The sequence below is a fragment of the Girardinichthys multiradiatus genome, chromosome 19, assembly GCF_021462225.1.
Source record: "Girardinichthys multiradiatus isolate DD_20200921_A chromosome 19, DD_fGirMul_XY1, whole genome shotgun sequence".
Taxonomy (NCBI): domain Eukaryota; kingdom Metazoa; phylum Chordata; class Actinopteri; order Cyprinodontiformes; family Goodeidae; genus Girardinichthys; species Girardinichthys multiradiatus.
The window spans coordinates 35,936,703-35,954,746 of NC_061811.1; the positions used below are offsets into that span (position 1 = coordinate 35,936,703).

General features: G+C 38.6%; 1 protein-coding gene across 2 annotated transcripts in view; it reads left to right on the forward strand.

The window, feature by feature from the left end:
* brf1a (BRF1 RNA polymerase III transcription initiation factor subunit a) overlaps nt 1–18,044 on the forward strand; it is a 119,438-nt gene that overhangs the window by 27,494 nt on the left and 73,900 nt on the right. For both annotated transcript variants that reach the window (XM_047392913.1, XM_047392912.1), the window contains 2 exons: nt 5,897–6,070; nt 14,005–14,036. In XM_047392913.1, coding sequence (XP_047248869.1) covers nt 5,897–6,070; nt 14,005–14,036 — 206 coding nt within the window. The remainder of the gene's footprint in view (nt 1–5,896; nt 6,071–14,004; nt 14,037–18,044) is intronic.

Genomic DNA, 18,044 nt, shown 5'->3' on the forward strand with positions numbered 1-18,044 from the left:
GTATCAGATATCTACAGCACAAATGAAGACAAAATGTTTTTAGTTAAAAATGTACATATTAGAATAACAAAAAACAGCCAGTAAGTACAGTGAATAGATTCCATAACTAATCATAAGCAAATGTGAATGTAATTTAGAAATGTAAAAGATGCATAGACAGTGGAGCAGGTGATGGGAGGTGAAGAGGATCATTGGGAGCTTTTGGAAAACTGCATCCAAACCTGAAACTGTTACCTCTTCTGCAGAACTCTCTGCATACAATTATGAAAAACAATAAAAGGTTCGCACCCCACTGAATTAGGTAAATAGGGAAATATGTATTTTTGTATGTACACGGAAAAGTGGTACTCCATTAAAACTTCACATGTGAAAGAGCTAGGGAGACCAAATATTTTGGTGTTGTAATGAAAAACTGCGGGGACACAATTTATACAATACCTACATTAAAGGGGACATATCATGCAAAATCCAGTTTCTTTTAGCTCTGAAATACATTATGTTGTGTACTTGGAATTTGTAGGAGTGCAGAAAAGTTGAATTTGTCTCTCCAGGTGTTGCATAGATATCTTTATATTCTATGTGGGTCATATTTTTCAATCTGTTCAGTTGTCTCTATCCTCTGTTAACTTTTTCGAAATGTTACGTCACAGTATTTGCTGCGGAACTGCTAAAAAAGGTCCTGGGTTTCCAGCTAACCAATTTTGTGTATGCGCAATTTTTATATTTTGCTGCGGTTTTGTAGTCCAAGTATACCGACGCTGCAAGTGGATAAGTCTAAATGTTCGGTTGTTGGGTGTATTAACCCACACAGTTTATTACACCGTCCCCTAGAATCAGAACCTCTTCAAAGTGTCTGGTTAAATTTTATTTTTAATGGAAAAGCTCCCACATCAGTGGGGAAATTCCTCTTCATAGCATGAAACGCTTCAAGAATGTGTGCCTTCAGCAACCTATGGAGTCGATGGACACAGCAAGGCTGAAAGCTGCAAATAAAGCTAAAAGGACACCAAACACTTGTTTTAGGCGTGAATTTCTTGCGTGTTGACATGACGTCCTGGCCATTGTTTAGATAGCAGTAGCATCATTCTTTCTGCTTATGTTAGTGCTGTGTGCTGCTTTTAGCTTCTTGAGGACAGAACCGTACTGCATGTTTTGAATAGTATTATTACATAAAGTCTTGCATTGTTTTTGCTGTTTTTGTCTTGAGTCTGCACCAATAGATAATTGTATCTCTGTTTATGAAAATACAAAAATGACTGAACGGGTTGAAGTGGAGCAAACTTTGACCTGGAGGGGGACAGGGTGTGAAGGGCCTTAGTAACATTTAAAGAGACAGCACCAAAACAAGTTGCTCTCAAACGCAACTCAGAACAAGGGTGAAAGAGGAGCCTGTGGAGCTACAGTAAGGAGGAGTTTAGATCAAAGCATTGCAGTTTCCCTTTATAAAGACCACAACTGAATGATTTCAGTGTGGAAAGGAAGGATTTAAAAGCATAATATGTCAAACATTCCTGGATAAAAATGTTATATTCTAGTACTTGCAATTATGACAGAAACTTTCCCCCACTCTTGAAAGGATTGAAAATGTTTTTTTCTATCCTTGCTTCTGTGAGCCTTCATTTATAATTAGAAACAGAGTGCTGCAGGGTTTTGTGATGACAAAATAATTAAAGTTGAACATTTTAACTGTCTTCTGTTAGTAAGAACAACATCGTCTGTCTGTATATTTCTACCTACAAAGCAACAATTAATGTCCTCAGTTCCCAAACACTTATTGAGTGTTGTTAAAAAGAAAGGTGATGTAACACAGTGGTAAACATGCTCCTGTTCCAGCTCTGTTGGAACATGTTGCAAGCATCAAATTCAAAACAAATAAATAGTTTTTTTTACACAATGTCCCAACTTCGTGGGAATTGGTGTTGTATATGGTGCCTTCTGACTGGAAGAAAATAGATTTTGGAGATTTCCAACCTGCTGGTCACATGTTTGGCCTGTAAATACCAAGAAACCACACGCTGTTAGGTAAAAATCAGATAAAGATTAGGTTCAAAACAGAATGTCAATAGTGACGATAAAAGCCTGATCAGTGCAAATCGAATGTCTACATCAGAGAAAGTGGTTTACATGTAAATCTAGACTTTATAACATAAATCGATGTTATTCTTTACCAAGCTGCTGTAGTTAATTAGTTCCAACAAAAAATGCTGAACAGCTTCACTTTACTGATTTGTTTTTTAAAGCTACATTCATGGAAATAGTACGACAACATAAACCAATGGTCTCTGTTGGGACTCCAAGCAGATATGTAGCCATTCCAGCCCAAACATTTTAACTGAACTGAACAAAGTGAGGTGTTAGACAGGATTATCTATTCCACTGGAGGTTTTAATCCAAGATGTGGTTGAAGTAGACTGTGATAGTTTGTCTGACTCAGAGTACACTCAGATTTCATATTCACTCAGCATGATGAGCCCAGCCCCTCACATTCCCAGACATCCCACTCAGTAAGGTTACACATCTGGCTTTGTGTGTTCAGTTTCCCCAAGCTGTAGAGCACATTTGAGGTTATGAGCTGTAGGCTGACACCACAGTTTACTGACAGCGATTAGTACAGATACCTTTGTCCTGAGTCTCCATCTGTTGCTGTACCTGAACTTACTTGTGCAGTGTGCTGGTGTGTGTCTACAGATGGGGAACATGTGTTTTAGTGAGTGAGTTGGCTGCCTGTGTATGTACTCATAATGAAACTCTTGTCATCTTTTCAGTTGTGCCAAAATAGTACCAAAGCAATAATGGATCTCATGCTTGGATGAAGAGTTTTCTGCTCTAGTTGTGGTGGATGGATAGTGTGGGTGAAACATTACAATAAACTGTAGATTTTACTCAGCAGTAGCATCTCTCATGGGGCGTATGATTGTTCTTGCTGTTGAGTTTTGCATCATGTCTGGATATGGACATGAATGTTGTAAATGGTCTGCACTTGTATAGCGCTTTATCAAGTCCGAGGACCCCACAGCACTTTATACTACAGTTAGTCATCCACCCATTCACACAATGACATTGTAGCCACAGCTGCCATACAATCGACACCACCGGGCCCTCTGACCATCAGCAGGCAAGTTGGATGAAGTGTCTTGCCCAAAGACACAACGACTGAGTATAAGTGGGGGTTCAAACCAGCAACCCACCGATTACAGAACGGACCTCTATCGCCGTCGCCCAAACTGTGATATTATCAGCCGAAACCTCATTACAAACTATTCTATCGATATGGAACAAAACATAAACTGAAAAAATGATTAATCAGAACCTACAGTTGAAGCAATACTATAATTAAGGCACTGTAAATCTAATTGTATAAATTTGGGATGATTCAAAAAGTCAAAAGTTAATGCTTTGTTTACAGGTGATTATCTTGTCTATTGGTTTACCAAATAGAGAAGTAACAATTAATTTTATATTTTAGATGTATTTTTTTAAATGAGGGCTGAATTGTTGCACACTTTGTGGTTTTGCCCTAATACAGGATGTTAAAATACTGTCATATTGTAAATTTGGTATATTTTTATTTTAACTAGAAGATGCTCTGTGCCTTCAAAAATTGTTGACATGGTATTGAGTATTTATTTTAGTGTCGGTATTGAGTTTAACATTTTTCTATCGTGACTACCCTAGTTATGTCATAGATCAACACAAGATCACATAATTGTGAAGTAGAAGGAAATTACACGATTTTGAAAATTGTTTTTTTTACAAATAAAGTCTGAATATTGTGGTATGCATCTGTGCTCTCCTTTTACTATGGTACTCCTACATAAAATCCAGTGCAGCTGCTTGCCTCTACAAGTCACCCATGTTTAAATTAATGTCAATATAAATACATTTGCTCTGTAAAAGCCTCAGAGGTTTGTTAGAGAACAAGAATGAACAAACGAAGACCAAGAGACACAACAGACAGGTCTGGGAGGAAGTTGTGGAAAAGTTTCCATAACGGTTGGGTTATAAAACTGCATCCCAAGTTTGGAACATCTCAGAAGCACCATCTGTTCAACCCTTGGAAAATGGAAACAGTATGGCCAAAGTGCAGACCCATAAAGACATGTTTTCCACATATAGGTTTGGTTTGGCTATGAATAACTATTAAGTGCCAAAGTCAATCATTAACAAACTTAGTAAATTTAATCAAAATACTAAGTCGGGCACCACATGCTTATCAGGAATTAATAGCCAAACAGCTCTCAGCCTATGTCAGTTAATGTGATATGCATATCTGCTTGGTGAGGTGTGGTATTGTAGCCATTTCTAAAACAGCAGCCTTGCACACATATACAGAATAAATGCAACTTCTCTCCAAAATACAAGATTTTCTTAACAAATGCTTCAACATCCAGTTAAAATACTTTAGTCAGCAAACTCTTGTGGTTCTGTTGAGGTGTAATTAAAGCCCAGAATGTTTTGATAGCGGCCTTCGGGTCATCTGGGTTGTTGGGTCTGGTGTCTCTCATCTTCCTCTTGACAATAGTGGACTTCAGAAAACAAAGTGGACCAACACCAACAGATGGCATGGGACACCAAATCATCACTGACCTTGGACATTTCTCACTAGACTTCAAACAACATGGATTCTTATCTCCCTGTTGCATCTTTTCCTAACAGCCTTTTTCCTTCCACTCAACTTACTATTCTTGAATACATCACTCTGAACAACCAGCTTTTTTAACTATGACATTTTGTGGCTTACCCTTCTTGTGGAGGTTGTCAGTTACTGTGTTCTGGACATTTGTCGAGTAAGCAGACTTTCCCATGATTGTGTAGCCTACTGGCCCAGACTGAGAGGCCATCTAGAGGCTCAGGAAACTTTTTGCAGGTGTTTTGAATTAATCAGCTGGTTAGGGTGTGACACCATGAGTTTCCAATATGTAACTTTTTAACAATATTCAAATTTTCTGAGACTGTCTTGCCAATAATTTACATGTTCTTTTTATTTAGCTTACCTGTACCACTTCTCCCATCTTAACTACAGTTTTACTAAAGTTTGTGATTTTTGGATATGAGTAAACTGAAACAGGGTGTAGTATTAGAATTTTGATTTCATTCTGGTCGATGTTACAAATGTAAGCTTTATTAAGGTATCACTTCTGTCAGCTTTAGTCTTTAATTGATTTTAAAAGATTTTCCACATTTTTATGAGCAAGCAAAAGCATAGTACTGAAACCACATCTGTCAGTTGACAAAAGCCATAGATCATTACAAAAGATGTTATTCAGCTGCTAAGTTTTGTAGAAAAGCAAATCAGATTTGACAATTGTCAATTGAATCGTATAATCATATTCCAAATCAGAATATCCCTTATTGTCATTGTCACAAGTGCAATGAAATTTAGAAAAAAAGCTCTCTGGTTAGTGCATGAGCAATAAATTAATGTAAAATAGAAATAATTCCTGTAGTAGGGCTGCATGATATTAAAAATCTTGCAATGATAATATTGGTAAATATTGCAATGACAATGTTGGTTGCAATATCTGCTTATTTTTTTCTTTTCATTCCTTCTCATTCGTGCTCCCTTCACTCTGTGACCTTTAGCATTTGGAGCTAAGTCAAATGTCTGGTGTGAACATCTGCTGTGAGTCTCTGTCCAACTGGCAAAATATTACATTGGCATGTAAAATGCAAGTACAATTGCAATAATTATTGACCAATAATTATTGCAGTCCAAACAGTCTTTGCAAACATAGCACACACTGATATATTCACAATATATTGTGCAGCTCTATTCTATAGCTCAATATATCTTCTCTGTGTCCCAGAACCTTTTGCTCTACTACATCTGCCTCAAATTATTGTGAATCTGATCTGAAATTGGATTATGAGTCTGTTTTTTTTTATGTGTCTTCAGCTAAACAACACATCAACACCCTGGGTCACCAGCTTCAAATGAACCAGCACTGCTTGGACACGGCCTTCAACTTTTACAAGATGGCCCTCAATAAAAGCTTGACACGTGGCCGCAAGTCCGCCCATGTCATGGCTGCCTGTATCTACCTGGTCTGCCGCACCGAGGGAACACCACGTATCCTTTCTGTTGACATCACTGACAGCTCTTTTTAATCAAATGTGTTGTGTGTAGGAGAGTGTGCTCTCTGTGAGCCTAAAAACATACAAAGGTGTCATTTGTGGATATTGCCTGCAATTCTGTCTTCCCTTGTCACTCAAGGGAAGACAGAATTGCTGTTTTACTTTTACCCTTCTTTAACCTGGTGAAAAAAATCACGTAATTGTTCTTGGTAATATTGTGAGTTAGCCCAGGAGAAATTACAACAAACTTACATACCTCCCTTACATACCCTTACATAATGAAAGTTTTCACCAAACCTAATCCGGTAAAATATATACATACAGAAATGTGTTGTTTTACTGACTTACTGACAAGTCCTTTTAGGGATGTTCTAGAAGAAGTTCCAGCCAGGACCTGGAGTTCATTTAATCTTTATTTTTCTAAATCTTGGAAATATGTCATTTTGTCATGGACAGCAGAAGAACATCTTTGTAACAAAGACTGTAATCACCAGGGGCCTCATGCATAAACGGTGCCTACACTCAAAAACCTTGCGGCACAATGTTTCATGCACTCAACTCAGGCTGTATATAAGTGAACGTTGCGTGAAAGTGTGCGGTAATTCAGGCAGACTTTTTCAGTCGACAGTAACAAACTTCTTAGTCCTAAAACCCATCTAAAAACACTGAAATAGGACTCCATTCAGTTTGAGTTTTATAGTTTAAACCAGAGCGATGAAACTCAATCACGTTTAGTTTTATACAATAACGTAACACTCCAGAAATGATGGAAACAACCTCATTCGGATGTAAACTACATTTTCTTTTTTTTGTTACATGTAGATGTAAATGCACATCGGTCTGCGTGCGCTGGCTGGTTTCTCGTTATTTATTTTTTTATGTGATGTCCTCAATGGTTTTAAAGATTTAAAGTACTTCACATAGTGTGGTGACAATTTTCCTAATAGAAATATAGGAGCCATATTCATGTCTTTGCAATGATTTGGTATACATTACAATGATCAGCATTACGATATGATTGAGCTCAATGCAGCAGCTAGAGGGCGCTGTTTGGATTTGATGCACATATTGTAGAACAAAACAGGTACGAGGGGACAAAAGTTTTATTTTCAGTCAGGTTTGAGTCCATGTTGTCATTCAAGAAGTTAGTTTGTCTACACACCGTGAGGGATATTTGGAGCTAATTACAGCAAAGTCTCCTTGACTGCCACAGCACTGTTGCCAAGGTTATTTGGACACGTGGTGATTGCCTTCTAGGTATCTATGCTAACTTGCATATGTATTTATGGGCAGGGGCCAGGTGGTCTAAGATACCTGTGCAGCTGTGCCCAATTGGAAGGGTGTGTGCGATGACACGTCTATGCACCGTTGCATACATCTGACCTTTTTTGGGTTAGGGTCAGTTTTGGAATTTGTCCCTACTGCAAACTAGTATGAAAGCTGCACTCTTTTGTACCTGATGTCTTTGATGTTTTTGGATCAATGTAGGTTTGATGATATGAAGGCAAGCTGGCCCACCAGTGCCTTAGTCTAACAAGAAAGATAATGGTGTTAGTCGTCTGAAATCAAAGCTCCATGAGAAATGGAATCCATAGCCTGTAAGCCATGGGAGAAAGAGCGCATATACAGTCATGTGAAAAAATTAGGACACCATTGAATATCAAGTTCTTCTGGAAGAAATATTCTAGAAATAGTCGAAGTAAAAAAAAAAAAAGAGAAATAAACCATTTGCAAGAAGTGTAATGGCAATAATTAGTACTATCAGTACTCAAATGAGGGTACTTGTAAATGTCTCATCAGTGCAACCCTAATTTTAGTTACAATTTCCCTTTGAGAAGTAAAACCATCAACCAAATTAGGTTGCTTTTAATTGAAAATTAAACACAAGTCTTAACACAAAAATGTTTATAGTAAAACTGAATAATGACTTCTTCAAAACCAGTCCAGACTTAGAGTTGATTCTCTCTGGGCCGTGGTCAACAGACTGCTTTATGCATCTCTAGTCATAAGTAATGAGAGTTATATTTCAGTTTGAGGTGTTGCCTTTTTAATGAAAATATTCAGCTTTTTACGACACACAACAGGTTGTATTACAGTTTAAAATTACACAACTGTACAGTTCTATTATGTCATGCTAGTTGTTGTCTCTAAAAATTTGATTTTACTTGAAAGATGCTGCTGTAACCTTACAAGTGGAACTTTATGGTTCTCTTATCTAATAAACATGGAATCGCTTTGCATTTTGGGCTCAGCTTGCCTTAGTGTTTCACTCCTGATGTACCTTGCATGTGAGGATGATTCGGTTATATAAGCTCTGCACAGAACAAACCGGGTATGTTTTCCTAATGAAAGAGAGGCGAGCAGGCTGTATGATGCCTTTCTGCTGCATTGTTGACTCAGCTTCTGTTTGTGTGGGTATGTTTTTACGGGCCTCCCTGTTCATGCATGTTTTAAGGGGTAAGGCTGTGGTAAAAATAGCTGCAATCTCTTCCTTTTCCACAGCTGAGTGATGTTGTCGTGGAGATAAGGGAAAAAGCGAAAGGAGGAGTAGGCGGCATCTGTCTTACCTGGAGTTGAATTTAATGAGCACCAACAGCAAGGGAAATGCTCAACACAGGCTGGAACATATATCATTTTTAGACTGCGGGCAGATTATACACACAGCTTTCTTTCACTTTTATCCTCCCGGCCTTAGTTGTGTTTCATTTGAACTATAGTTCCAACTTTTTCTGTTGCCTTTTTAAAAAAAGAGCCTGATACATGAACTTCTTGCTGATCTGACTAGATTATTAAACAGAATTTATTTAGTTTTGCAGCCCAGTAGCATCTCCGTCAGCTGCTATTTATTTATTTTTATTTCCTCAATGATAGGTTAGCCCAGTTACTAAAAGCAATGCTAAATTTCTTTACATTATTGAAAAATGAAATTTAACTGAACTTGGGTGCAGCGGTGGGTTTCTCCTGACAGCAGCAAGGTGCTGTAACCTTGTCCTAAATCTGAACATTTTATTGCTCCATAGGATGGTACTGTTTATCAATACTTTTAAATTGCCTTTGCTGAAACATAGCAAGTCTTTAGATGTATGTCTTTACTAGTTTCGCACATCCAGAAACAAGCTTCCCTGTCCTTGCTCAGGAAAAGTCTCCCAGGGCATGATGCTGTTCCACCATGGGGAAGCTGTGTTCAGGTTAATGTTTGTTTCCTGCCACCAGAAAGTTGAGTTTTGTTCTCATCTGAGCAGAGGACTTCCACGTGTTTGCTGTGTCCCCTACATAGCTTGTGGCAAACTGCAAATGGAACTTTTTATAGCTGTAAATCAACACTCGTCTTGTGAAGACTGTCACTAATAGCTATCTTCTATGTTTTGGTGCGTTGTTGTGTTCTGTTTTTTTTTTTTTTCTTTTTTCTTTTGGTAATTCAGTGTATTTCTACAGATCTACTTGTTCTTACTCACACAGAGCTCTCTGGTAAGATGAAATGTGTGGGAATTTGTTTTTACATGAAACTGAGGTTCAGCAAGGGAATAGGAGAGGCCCAGTACTAATTCCCTAGATTTTCAACACCATCATCTGACTACATTTGTCAACACCTTAGTACAAAAAATGGCCAATAGCTCTTCCCACAGTAATAACTTGTAAGCACTCAGGCACCAACTCCGCTGATCAGAAAAACGGTCGGATTTTTAGTTTCTGACAAGTGTAAACAAAAGAAGCTGACTACTCAACAAACTTCTCTGTGCATCTTTAGTCTAAAGTAGTGAGAGTTTTACTTCAGTTTTAGGTCTTTTAATGAAAATATTTAGCTTGACTTTTAAAACCAAACAATACATTGTAATACAGTCTTTAGTTTCTTTTGTTTTTAGACAAACTCTTTTGTCCCTGAGGATATACCTGACATGTTTCAACTGCGACTTCATCTTCATCACAGGTGTCACTAGGCGGTACGTGATGTCAAGATTAGCTGTTGTTCCCTGAGGCAGTGTCAGCCTGTCATTATAATGACACTGCCACCCTGCTGCTGGCTCATCCCTCCAGGTGTAGGAAAGCTGGAAGGCCCCTTCGTCAAGGTTCACAGATGTGTGGGCTCGCTTTCTAATCTCCACTTCCTCCATGATCCAACGCTGATCTCTGTTTTAAATGCAGATGATCTTGGCCCTTTTCCAATCCATGATGGAGTGTTAGGTGAAAGTTTTGGCCAACCATGTGTCAGTAAGCTTTGCCTGCTGGAAAAATTACGGGGGGGATACCAACCAGCTTCAACATTAAGAACCTGACACAAATCAACAACGCAGAGCAGACCCCAGTGGAAGCTACTTTATGCATAGTATACGGACGGCTGATAAGAGGTAAAACTCTTAAAAACAATACACAAAACTCACTGCATTGAGCATGGTTAACCAACCTTATGGAAGTGATATCTTGATGACATCCTGGAGAAAGTCAAATTAGAACATATACAACAGAATATCTCAACACCATGGATGATATGGAAAAAATCAAATTCACACACGAAGAAGAAATGAAGAAATCGATAGCTTTCTTGGACATAAATCTCACCCACTCCAGCGATGGTGGCATAAAAATAAATAATTCACAGGAAGTCAACTCACGTGGATCAATGTCTACTTTGAACATCAGAACATGCTGCCGTTTACAAAATGTTGTTAATAAGAACTCTTTACAAACGAGCCCAAATGGTAACAGATGAGGAAGACAGGAAAGAAGATGAAAAATATATCCACCACGCACTTGTCAATACTCATAATGGGAAAAAAAAGGGACAAAAACAAGTAGAACAGAGAAGGCACAGACAAACGACAAGGAAACCAGGGAGAACAGAAAGCAAAGGAATGGTTACATTACCACAATTATCAAACCAGACATAAAACTCAGACAACTCTTGGTGCACCCCAAAGACCAGCTCAACAAAACCAGCAAATGCAATGTAATATATGAGAAACTATGTCAAAAAACATACATAGGAGAAACAGGACAGACCTTCGCCACAAGGGAAAAAAGAGCATCAGAAACGATGTGAAAAAGAAATGTAAAATAGACTAAGATAGGGAAAAGAACAGGCATTACAGGAAAACGTAAAATTGACGATAACGGACCAAAGCTAACGGGAAAACCACATTATGGATTGGAAAAGGGCCAAAATCATCCGCATGGAAAACAGACATCAGCGTTGGATCATGGAGGCAGTGGAGATTAGAAAGTGAGCCCATGCAGCTATGAACTATTAACAATTGATAGTTGAAGACAATATGGTTGATTTCATCTACCTGAGAAGTTTTCATTGCTTATATGAACAGTTGTAGTAAAAAAAAAAATCCAAATCTGTTCTAAAATGTTACTTAAAACCATGACCACCTTCCTGGTGGTTAAAAAAAATATGTTTTCCAGATGGACCCAGATGTGTTTAAGGATCTTCTGGTTTTTTTCCCCTAATTTTTGGAAGTCGCCTGTTAATCTCAAGGTGGCGCGTGCCAGGATTATCTTTTCCATTTCATCTGCACTGCTGCTAATGCTATTGTGAGGCCCTTTTCAGAGGTCCCTCTTTAATCCAGCCTGACACCCTAGAGAGAGGTGCACCTGTCGCCACGGAGACACTGTAACCACGGCAACCAAATCTCTGAGCCAGCTGAGCACTTGGAAAATGAGATGTGCAGATGTGGCTAAAACAGTGTCTTTGTATTTGCTTTTTGTGAAGCATTTAGAATAGTATTTAGTGTGTCTTTTTCTTTTAGACATTAAAAATATTAGAAATGAAAACTAATCACAGATTGTACAGAACAACCAGACATGGATACCATAGGAACAATTTCAAAGAGTTTGTGAAACTCTTCCTCGTGTTCATCTTCACCTACAATGTTACGTTCTGCCATTGTGTTATAGATTTGTTGAGAATCATTGTCCTAATTCATAACCAGGTTTACCCAATCTTTAGCAGACAGATAGACGGCCTCATTTGATGCTGGAATTGGTTGGGTTTACACAACAATTTCTGATAGATTTAATGACGCTACCTAAGGTACCCAGGTCCTGTAGTTGCAAATGAGTTTAAATCATCACCCCTGTACTACCGTGCTTGAGAACTGCTTTAAGCGGCTTATGCTAAAATGCTGTTTTCGCAGGGTATGGAGCTTTGCATTATGACCACATATCTCTACGTTTATATTTTCTATCCAAAGGACATTTGTGGTTCATTTAAATGAACCAAAGCACTTTTTTTTAAATGGGTAAATAACATTTTTCCCTGCCACCCATAAACAAACTATACTTGTCTTTTTCTAAATGTCCTGTTATGAACTTTAACATGCTAACTAAGGCTTCTAAAGTTTCTTTGACATAACATTTTCAGCTCAGACAAATGAACTTTATTGCCCTCTCTGCATGTTTTCTTAAAGGACCAAGGTATCAAGGGGTTTGCAAGCTCCTGGGGTATGGGGTAAGAACACTGTCAAAAACAACGTGTATGTAAAGACGGAAATGTGTGCATATTAGTCAATAGTTGTGCATAAGTAAAATCCAAAAGAGGTATTGTACATTTTCTCTATAAGAATACAAAATAAAATGTTACAGCTTCAAGAAATTACAAATACAAAGTTCAAGTTTACAGTTGTGGTTTATTCTTTATGAATACAATATGCTATAACAGTTTGTGAATACGATTTCTTTTCTATGAGAATACGAATTTACATCAACGACTTGGTGTCACGTGATCTCAGGCTGGTTAGTAGAGCACAGTTAGTCGATTCACGTTGTGCATGCGCTGTCACAGTCCTCACCACCAGTAAACGTAGTGCTGGGATTGGATGACAGAAAAAGGTAATGGGAGATAATTCAGTCTAACAGGAATATTAGGAACAGAGGGGAGATGAGGGGGGGAATCAAGAGTATTATAAATAAAGCATAGTGCTGCTGCTTCTTCTTCTGCTGGCGGTACGCAAGAAATTCAGAGGTTCATACTGCCACCTACTGTACATCATTGTATAACTCCACCCACTATATTCTATGTTTTAGTTTTGTATTGCATAACCATTACTTTTTTCTGTCATCCAATCCCAGCACTACGTTTACTGGTGGTGAGGACTATGAAAGCGAATGCGCAACGCGAATCGACTAACTGTGCTCTACTAACCAGCCTGAGATCACGTGACGCCAAGTCGCTGATGTAAATTCGTATTCTCAAAGAAAAGAAATCGTATTCACAAACTATTATAGCATATTGTATTCATAAAGAATAAACCACAACTGTAAACTTGAACTTTGTATTTGTAATTTCTTGAGGCTGTAACATTTTATTTTGTATTCTTATTGAGAAAATGTACAATACCTCTTTTGGATTTTACTTATGCACAACTATTGACTAATATGCACACATTTCCGTCTTTACATACACATTGTTTTTGACAGCGTTCTTACCCGATACTGGGTTTGTGCAATTTCTCTAATCCTTCTTCTACTCTAGGGCAGATTGTCAGCTTCCTTAAATGTTACTGCCCGTGAATAATAACTTCAAAATTTACAAATGGCCTTATACCCCTTTCCCAGATTAGTCAAAAGCAACAGTTGCTTTTCTAAGGTTACTGCTGTTGCCTTGTCACCTCAGTGTAATATTAACGCACATCTGCCTACCCCAAACCAGCAAACTGCAAACCCCCCGCTATTTAAGAGGAGGCCACAATTGATCGATGTAATTAAGTGCTTGGATTAGCAGCACCTAGCTTCTAACTTTCACACCTAAATCAAATGGAAGCTGAAAGCTTTCCCATTTTGACTTTATCTTTGCTGAATAAATGACATGGTGATATCACTTGTTTTTTGTTTTACATTAGGAAAACAATTTCATAAGGATTAGGAGGCAGTGTTTCATCTGTGGTCAACCTTTCTGTTCACCTTGTTTACCTTGACCCTTTTTCTCAGACATGCTGCTGGATCTCAGTGACATTTTGCAGGTATGTTTTCAGTACAGTGCTGTGAAAAATTGTTTGCTCCTTTACAGATTTTCAGTGTTTTTGTTGCATGTTTAGGTCATCAGACAAAGATAACCTGAGTAAATACAAAATAAATAAATAATCCTGATTTCATCTATTAAAAGAAAGCTATCGAAAACAGCCTGGCCCTATGGGGAAAAAGTCAATTCCTCGATAACGCTTATAACTGTTTTATGCCACCACTAATGATTGCAATAACTGGCAATGAGTCTGAAATTTATTTGGAGGAATTTTCAAACAGTTTTTGAACAATTGCTTTAATGAAATGAATTTCCTAAATACAGATCGTATTCCAGGTGTCCCCCCAGAGACACAAACACACTGGACCCCTGCTACACAATCTAAAATGATGTCTACCTGATTTACTGATGAGTAAATGGTAAATGGACTGAACTTATATAGCACCTTTCCAGTTATACAGACCACTCAAAGCGCTTCACACTAGAGCCACATTCACCCAATCGCACTCACTAAGGCTCACACATTCATGCACCGATACGCAGATCGGTAGGCAACTTGAGGTTAAGTGCCTTGCCTAAGCTGGAATCGAACCCACAACCTTCTGATTGCAAGACGATTACTCTTCTTACTGAGCCAAAGTCGCCTCTGAGGCCAACACTGACATGAATTACTTACAAAGAGTTAAAGATATTTGGCTTTCCGGAAAACACAAGTGGTTCACGCTACATTGATATTCTATCATGAAAGTAGGGCATTTATTTAGAAGCATGTAGTGGTGATTTCCTCCTCTCAAACAATTTATTGAAATAACAGTGGTGTTGTTTCAATAAACTCTCAATATCTCAAAACGGTCAATGTCTCAATAATGTGTCTTTTGCCCTTGAGCATCGATTAAAGCTTGTCAGCAAGTCAACTTATGGTCTGGTCAGGTATGGCATCCCACTGTTCTTGGAGGGCAACCCTCAGGTCATTGAGGTTCTGTGGTACAGTTACAAGCCTCTAGATGGCGACTCAACTGGTCCTAGAGGTTTTCTATGGGATTCAGGTCTGGAGAAAGTGTAGGCCACTCCGTTCAAGGTACCCCAGTCTCCATCAGCCGTTCCCTAATGATGCGACCCCGATGAGCTGGAGCATTGCAGGTCATCTACTGTGCAGACCAAGCTTTGTAAACGGTTTCAAATGGTCTGACGTAACACTTGGGTGCCTCTTACCTCCCTGTAATGTGCCTGGAGTTGAGTGACATTCATCATCTTGTCTGGCAGGACACTGTTCACAATGAAGCAGTCATCAGTGTGGGGTGTTGCCAAAAGACATCCACTTCTTTGCCTTTCTGTGACTCTTCTAGTCTCTCTGTTGCAACCTGCTGACAACTCTCTGTGACTCTCTCTGTGGCCACTTCCATCTTAGATCATCCTGTTTGAAGCCTCATAATGGCGAGGTACTGTTGATCGTTAGGTGTCGTCTTGATCTCATGATGCCGAGATGTGAAAAGCAAGATGAGGACTGTTTAAATACCAAATCTGATTGAACCAAGAAATTCATTGGTAGATTCATGGATCAATCACCTGTTGTAAATTTTGCTGTTAAGCTCCTTGTCAGAGAACAGCAAGTTGAGCAAAAGTACTGAAACATTGAACAGTTGGACGTGTGCATCAAGTTCACCTGTAAAGGTTATAGTGCATTTTAAATTAATCCTGGAAAGCCAAATATCCCCAACTTTTTGTGAGTAGCTTATAATAAAAGTAAACCTTGGTTCATTCCACATCTGAGGTGGCTACTTCAGACCAAAGAAAAGGCTTAAAGCAGTGGGAACCGAGCCCTGTATGAGCAACCAACAAACAAGCTGACCAAGGAGATCAGAGCAGCTAAGAGAAGCTGCAGCGAGAGGCTAAAAAAAGCTTCAAAGCTAATGATCCAGCAGCAGTTTGGAGGAGCATGCACAACATCTTTAACTACATGTTAAACACACTGGTTCGGATCATTGTCCTCATGCATATTCCAAGGGCTCTCGAACTTAAGGTCAGGAACTTAGAGTTGGAAACGTCCTTCAGGATTTTTTGATAAAGAGCAGAATTCCTGGTTTAGTCACTCCCACCACTGAAATGCCTGACCAGCCACTCATAGGAAGGTTTCCCACTTTCCAGTTTTTTTTCAGTTAATGGATAATAGCTCTCACTGGGTTTCACTGGAGTCCCAAAGCCTTAGAAATGGCTCCGCAACCCTCTGTAACCTGCGAAAGATTATCCCATCTGTTTTTGAATTTCTTTAGACCGGGACATAATGTTGCTTTTTGCGATCTTTTTTGCCAAAAATCTTTGTGTCAGTCATCACGATAGAGAAGTTCTATTTAGAGGTCTTGGTGCGGTTTTTAATATTGAACCAAGCTTTACAAAAGAATTTGGTGAATCAGTTGATCCATGATTTAACAAAGTAGCCGATTACTTTTTTATTACTCAGGTTATCTTTTATAATAAAAGTTGTTTGATCTGAAAACATGCATGTGACAAATTATGTGAAGAATTATGTGAGGGGACACTGCACCTATAGTAGTTACCTATAGTAGTCAATTTTTCTTTGTCTTGAAAATATTTAGAAACTGATAGTTTCCTCCTGTTCTGGTGTTTTCTAGGCTAACAAGCCAATATATTGGAAACCGATTTTAACTGATTTCTTCAAATAGTGTTACTGAAAGAGTGTTTAAAAACAAACTTGTTCTCACTTTTTACTTTGGCCAACCCTGGTTCAGAACTACATAAAATCGCTCTCAACCACCCACACTACAGTCTGCACACGTCAGTTCTTTGTCATTAAACCTGAGCCGTGTGTGTGTGTAAGTGAAAAAACCTCCATTAGTATACATTTTTAAAGGCAGTCGGTTTGCAGTGAGTGGAGGGTGTGGTGGTCATGGTGGGACATTTCTTTGAGTCACAGTTGGTCAGGGGCTTTTATTTTTATGCTCCCAGCTGTCCTGCAGTAGCAGGCTGTCCCTCCCCCACAAAGCACACCCTGGTATTTGGAGGATGAGAGTAGATCTTTTTGTGGTTGGGGCTTAGAGCGGTTTCATTAATGCTGGGTGTTTGGGCAGCTGTGGGCCAGTTATGTTCCACTACTTGTGTTTTTCATGGATCCACACCCAACCCACTTTCTTACATTATTTGAATGACTGCTGGGCATCAAAAATGCCTGTAAATATCAGCTGTTTTCTGTTTATGTATATTTTGTGCAGCTTGTTCTGCATTTATTAGGTATAACAGATGTGCCTGTTGCTTGGCAAATACATCTCTGGATGATGTGCTAAAGCTCCCCCACCACAAACTTAAGTGACTTTTGTTGAGAGTTTATGTGATGGATCGACAAAAAGTAGAGCACAATTATGAAATGACTGGAAAACGATTTGAATACAAACCTGAAACGTTTTTGTATGCATTTTGATTCAAACCCGCTCAGTCAATACCACGTTTCTCTTTAATTACAGCCGCAGTGTACTTCAATTTTTAAGGCATGCCACAGAATATCAAACACATTTTAGGTTTGGACTTTGACTGAGCTACTCTTAAAACATGAATAGGTTTTGATCTAAACCATTCCATTGTATGTTGTATTACTGTATTTACTGTATGATCAGACTTTGCTTATATTTATGTGCATGATTTAGCAAAATCTACCTTTTGGGTATTCATTGATGTTATCAGACCCTTGCTGAACAGATGTTGACAAAAAAGAGGCTGAGTTTTATGGTTTAATAATTTGCAGAAATCACAACTTCAGTGCAGAAGTAAAATAACTAATCAGTTTGGATATTAGATGCATGTTATATTGTTAAAGCCAGCTGATGTTGCAATGAAGAACACAAAGTCTAAAGGCGAAAGAACCGAAATGCCAAATAATGCTTTTGGGTATAAATTCCTTGCTGGAATCTAGTTGTCAGAAAAGCAGAGGGAGAATCTGTGTACCTGTTGACTCCTTAGAGTGCTGAGAGTGAGAGTCTATCCGTCTGTCTGCCCTGCC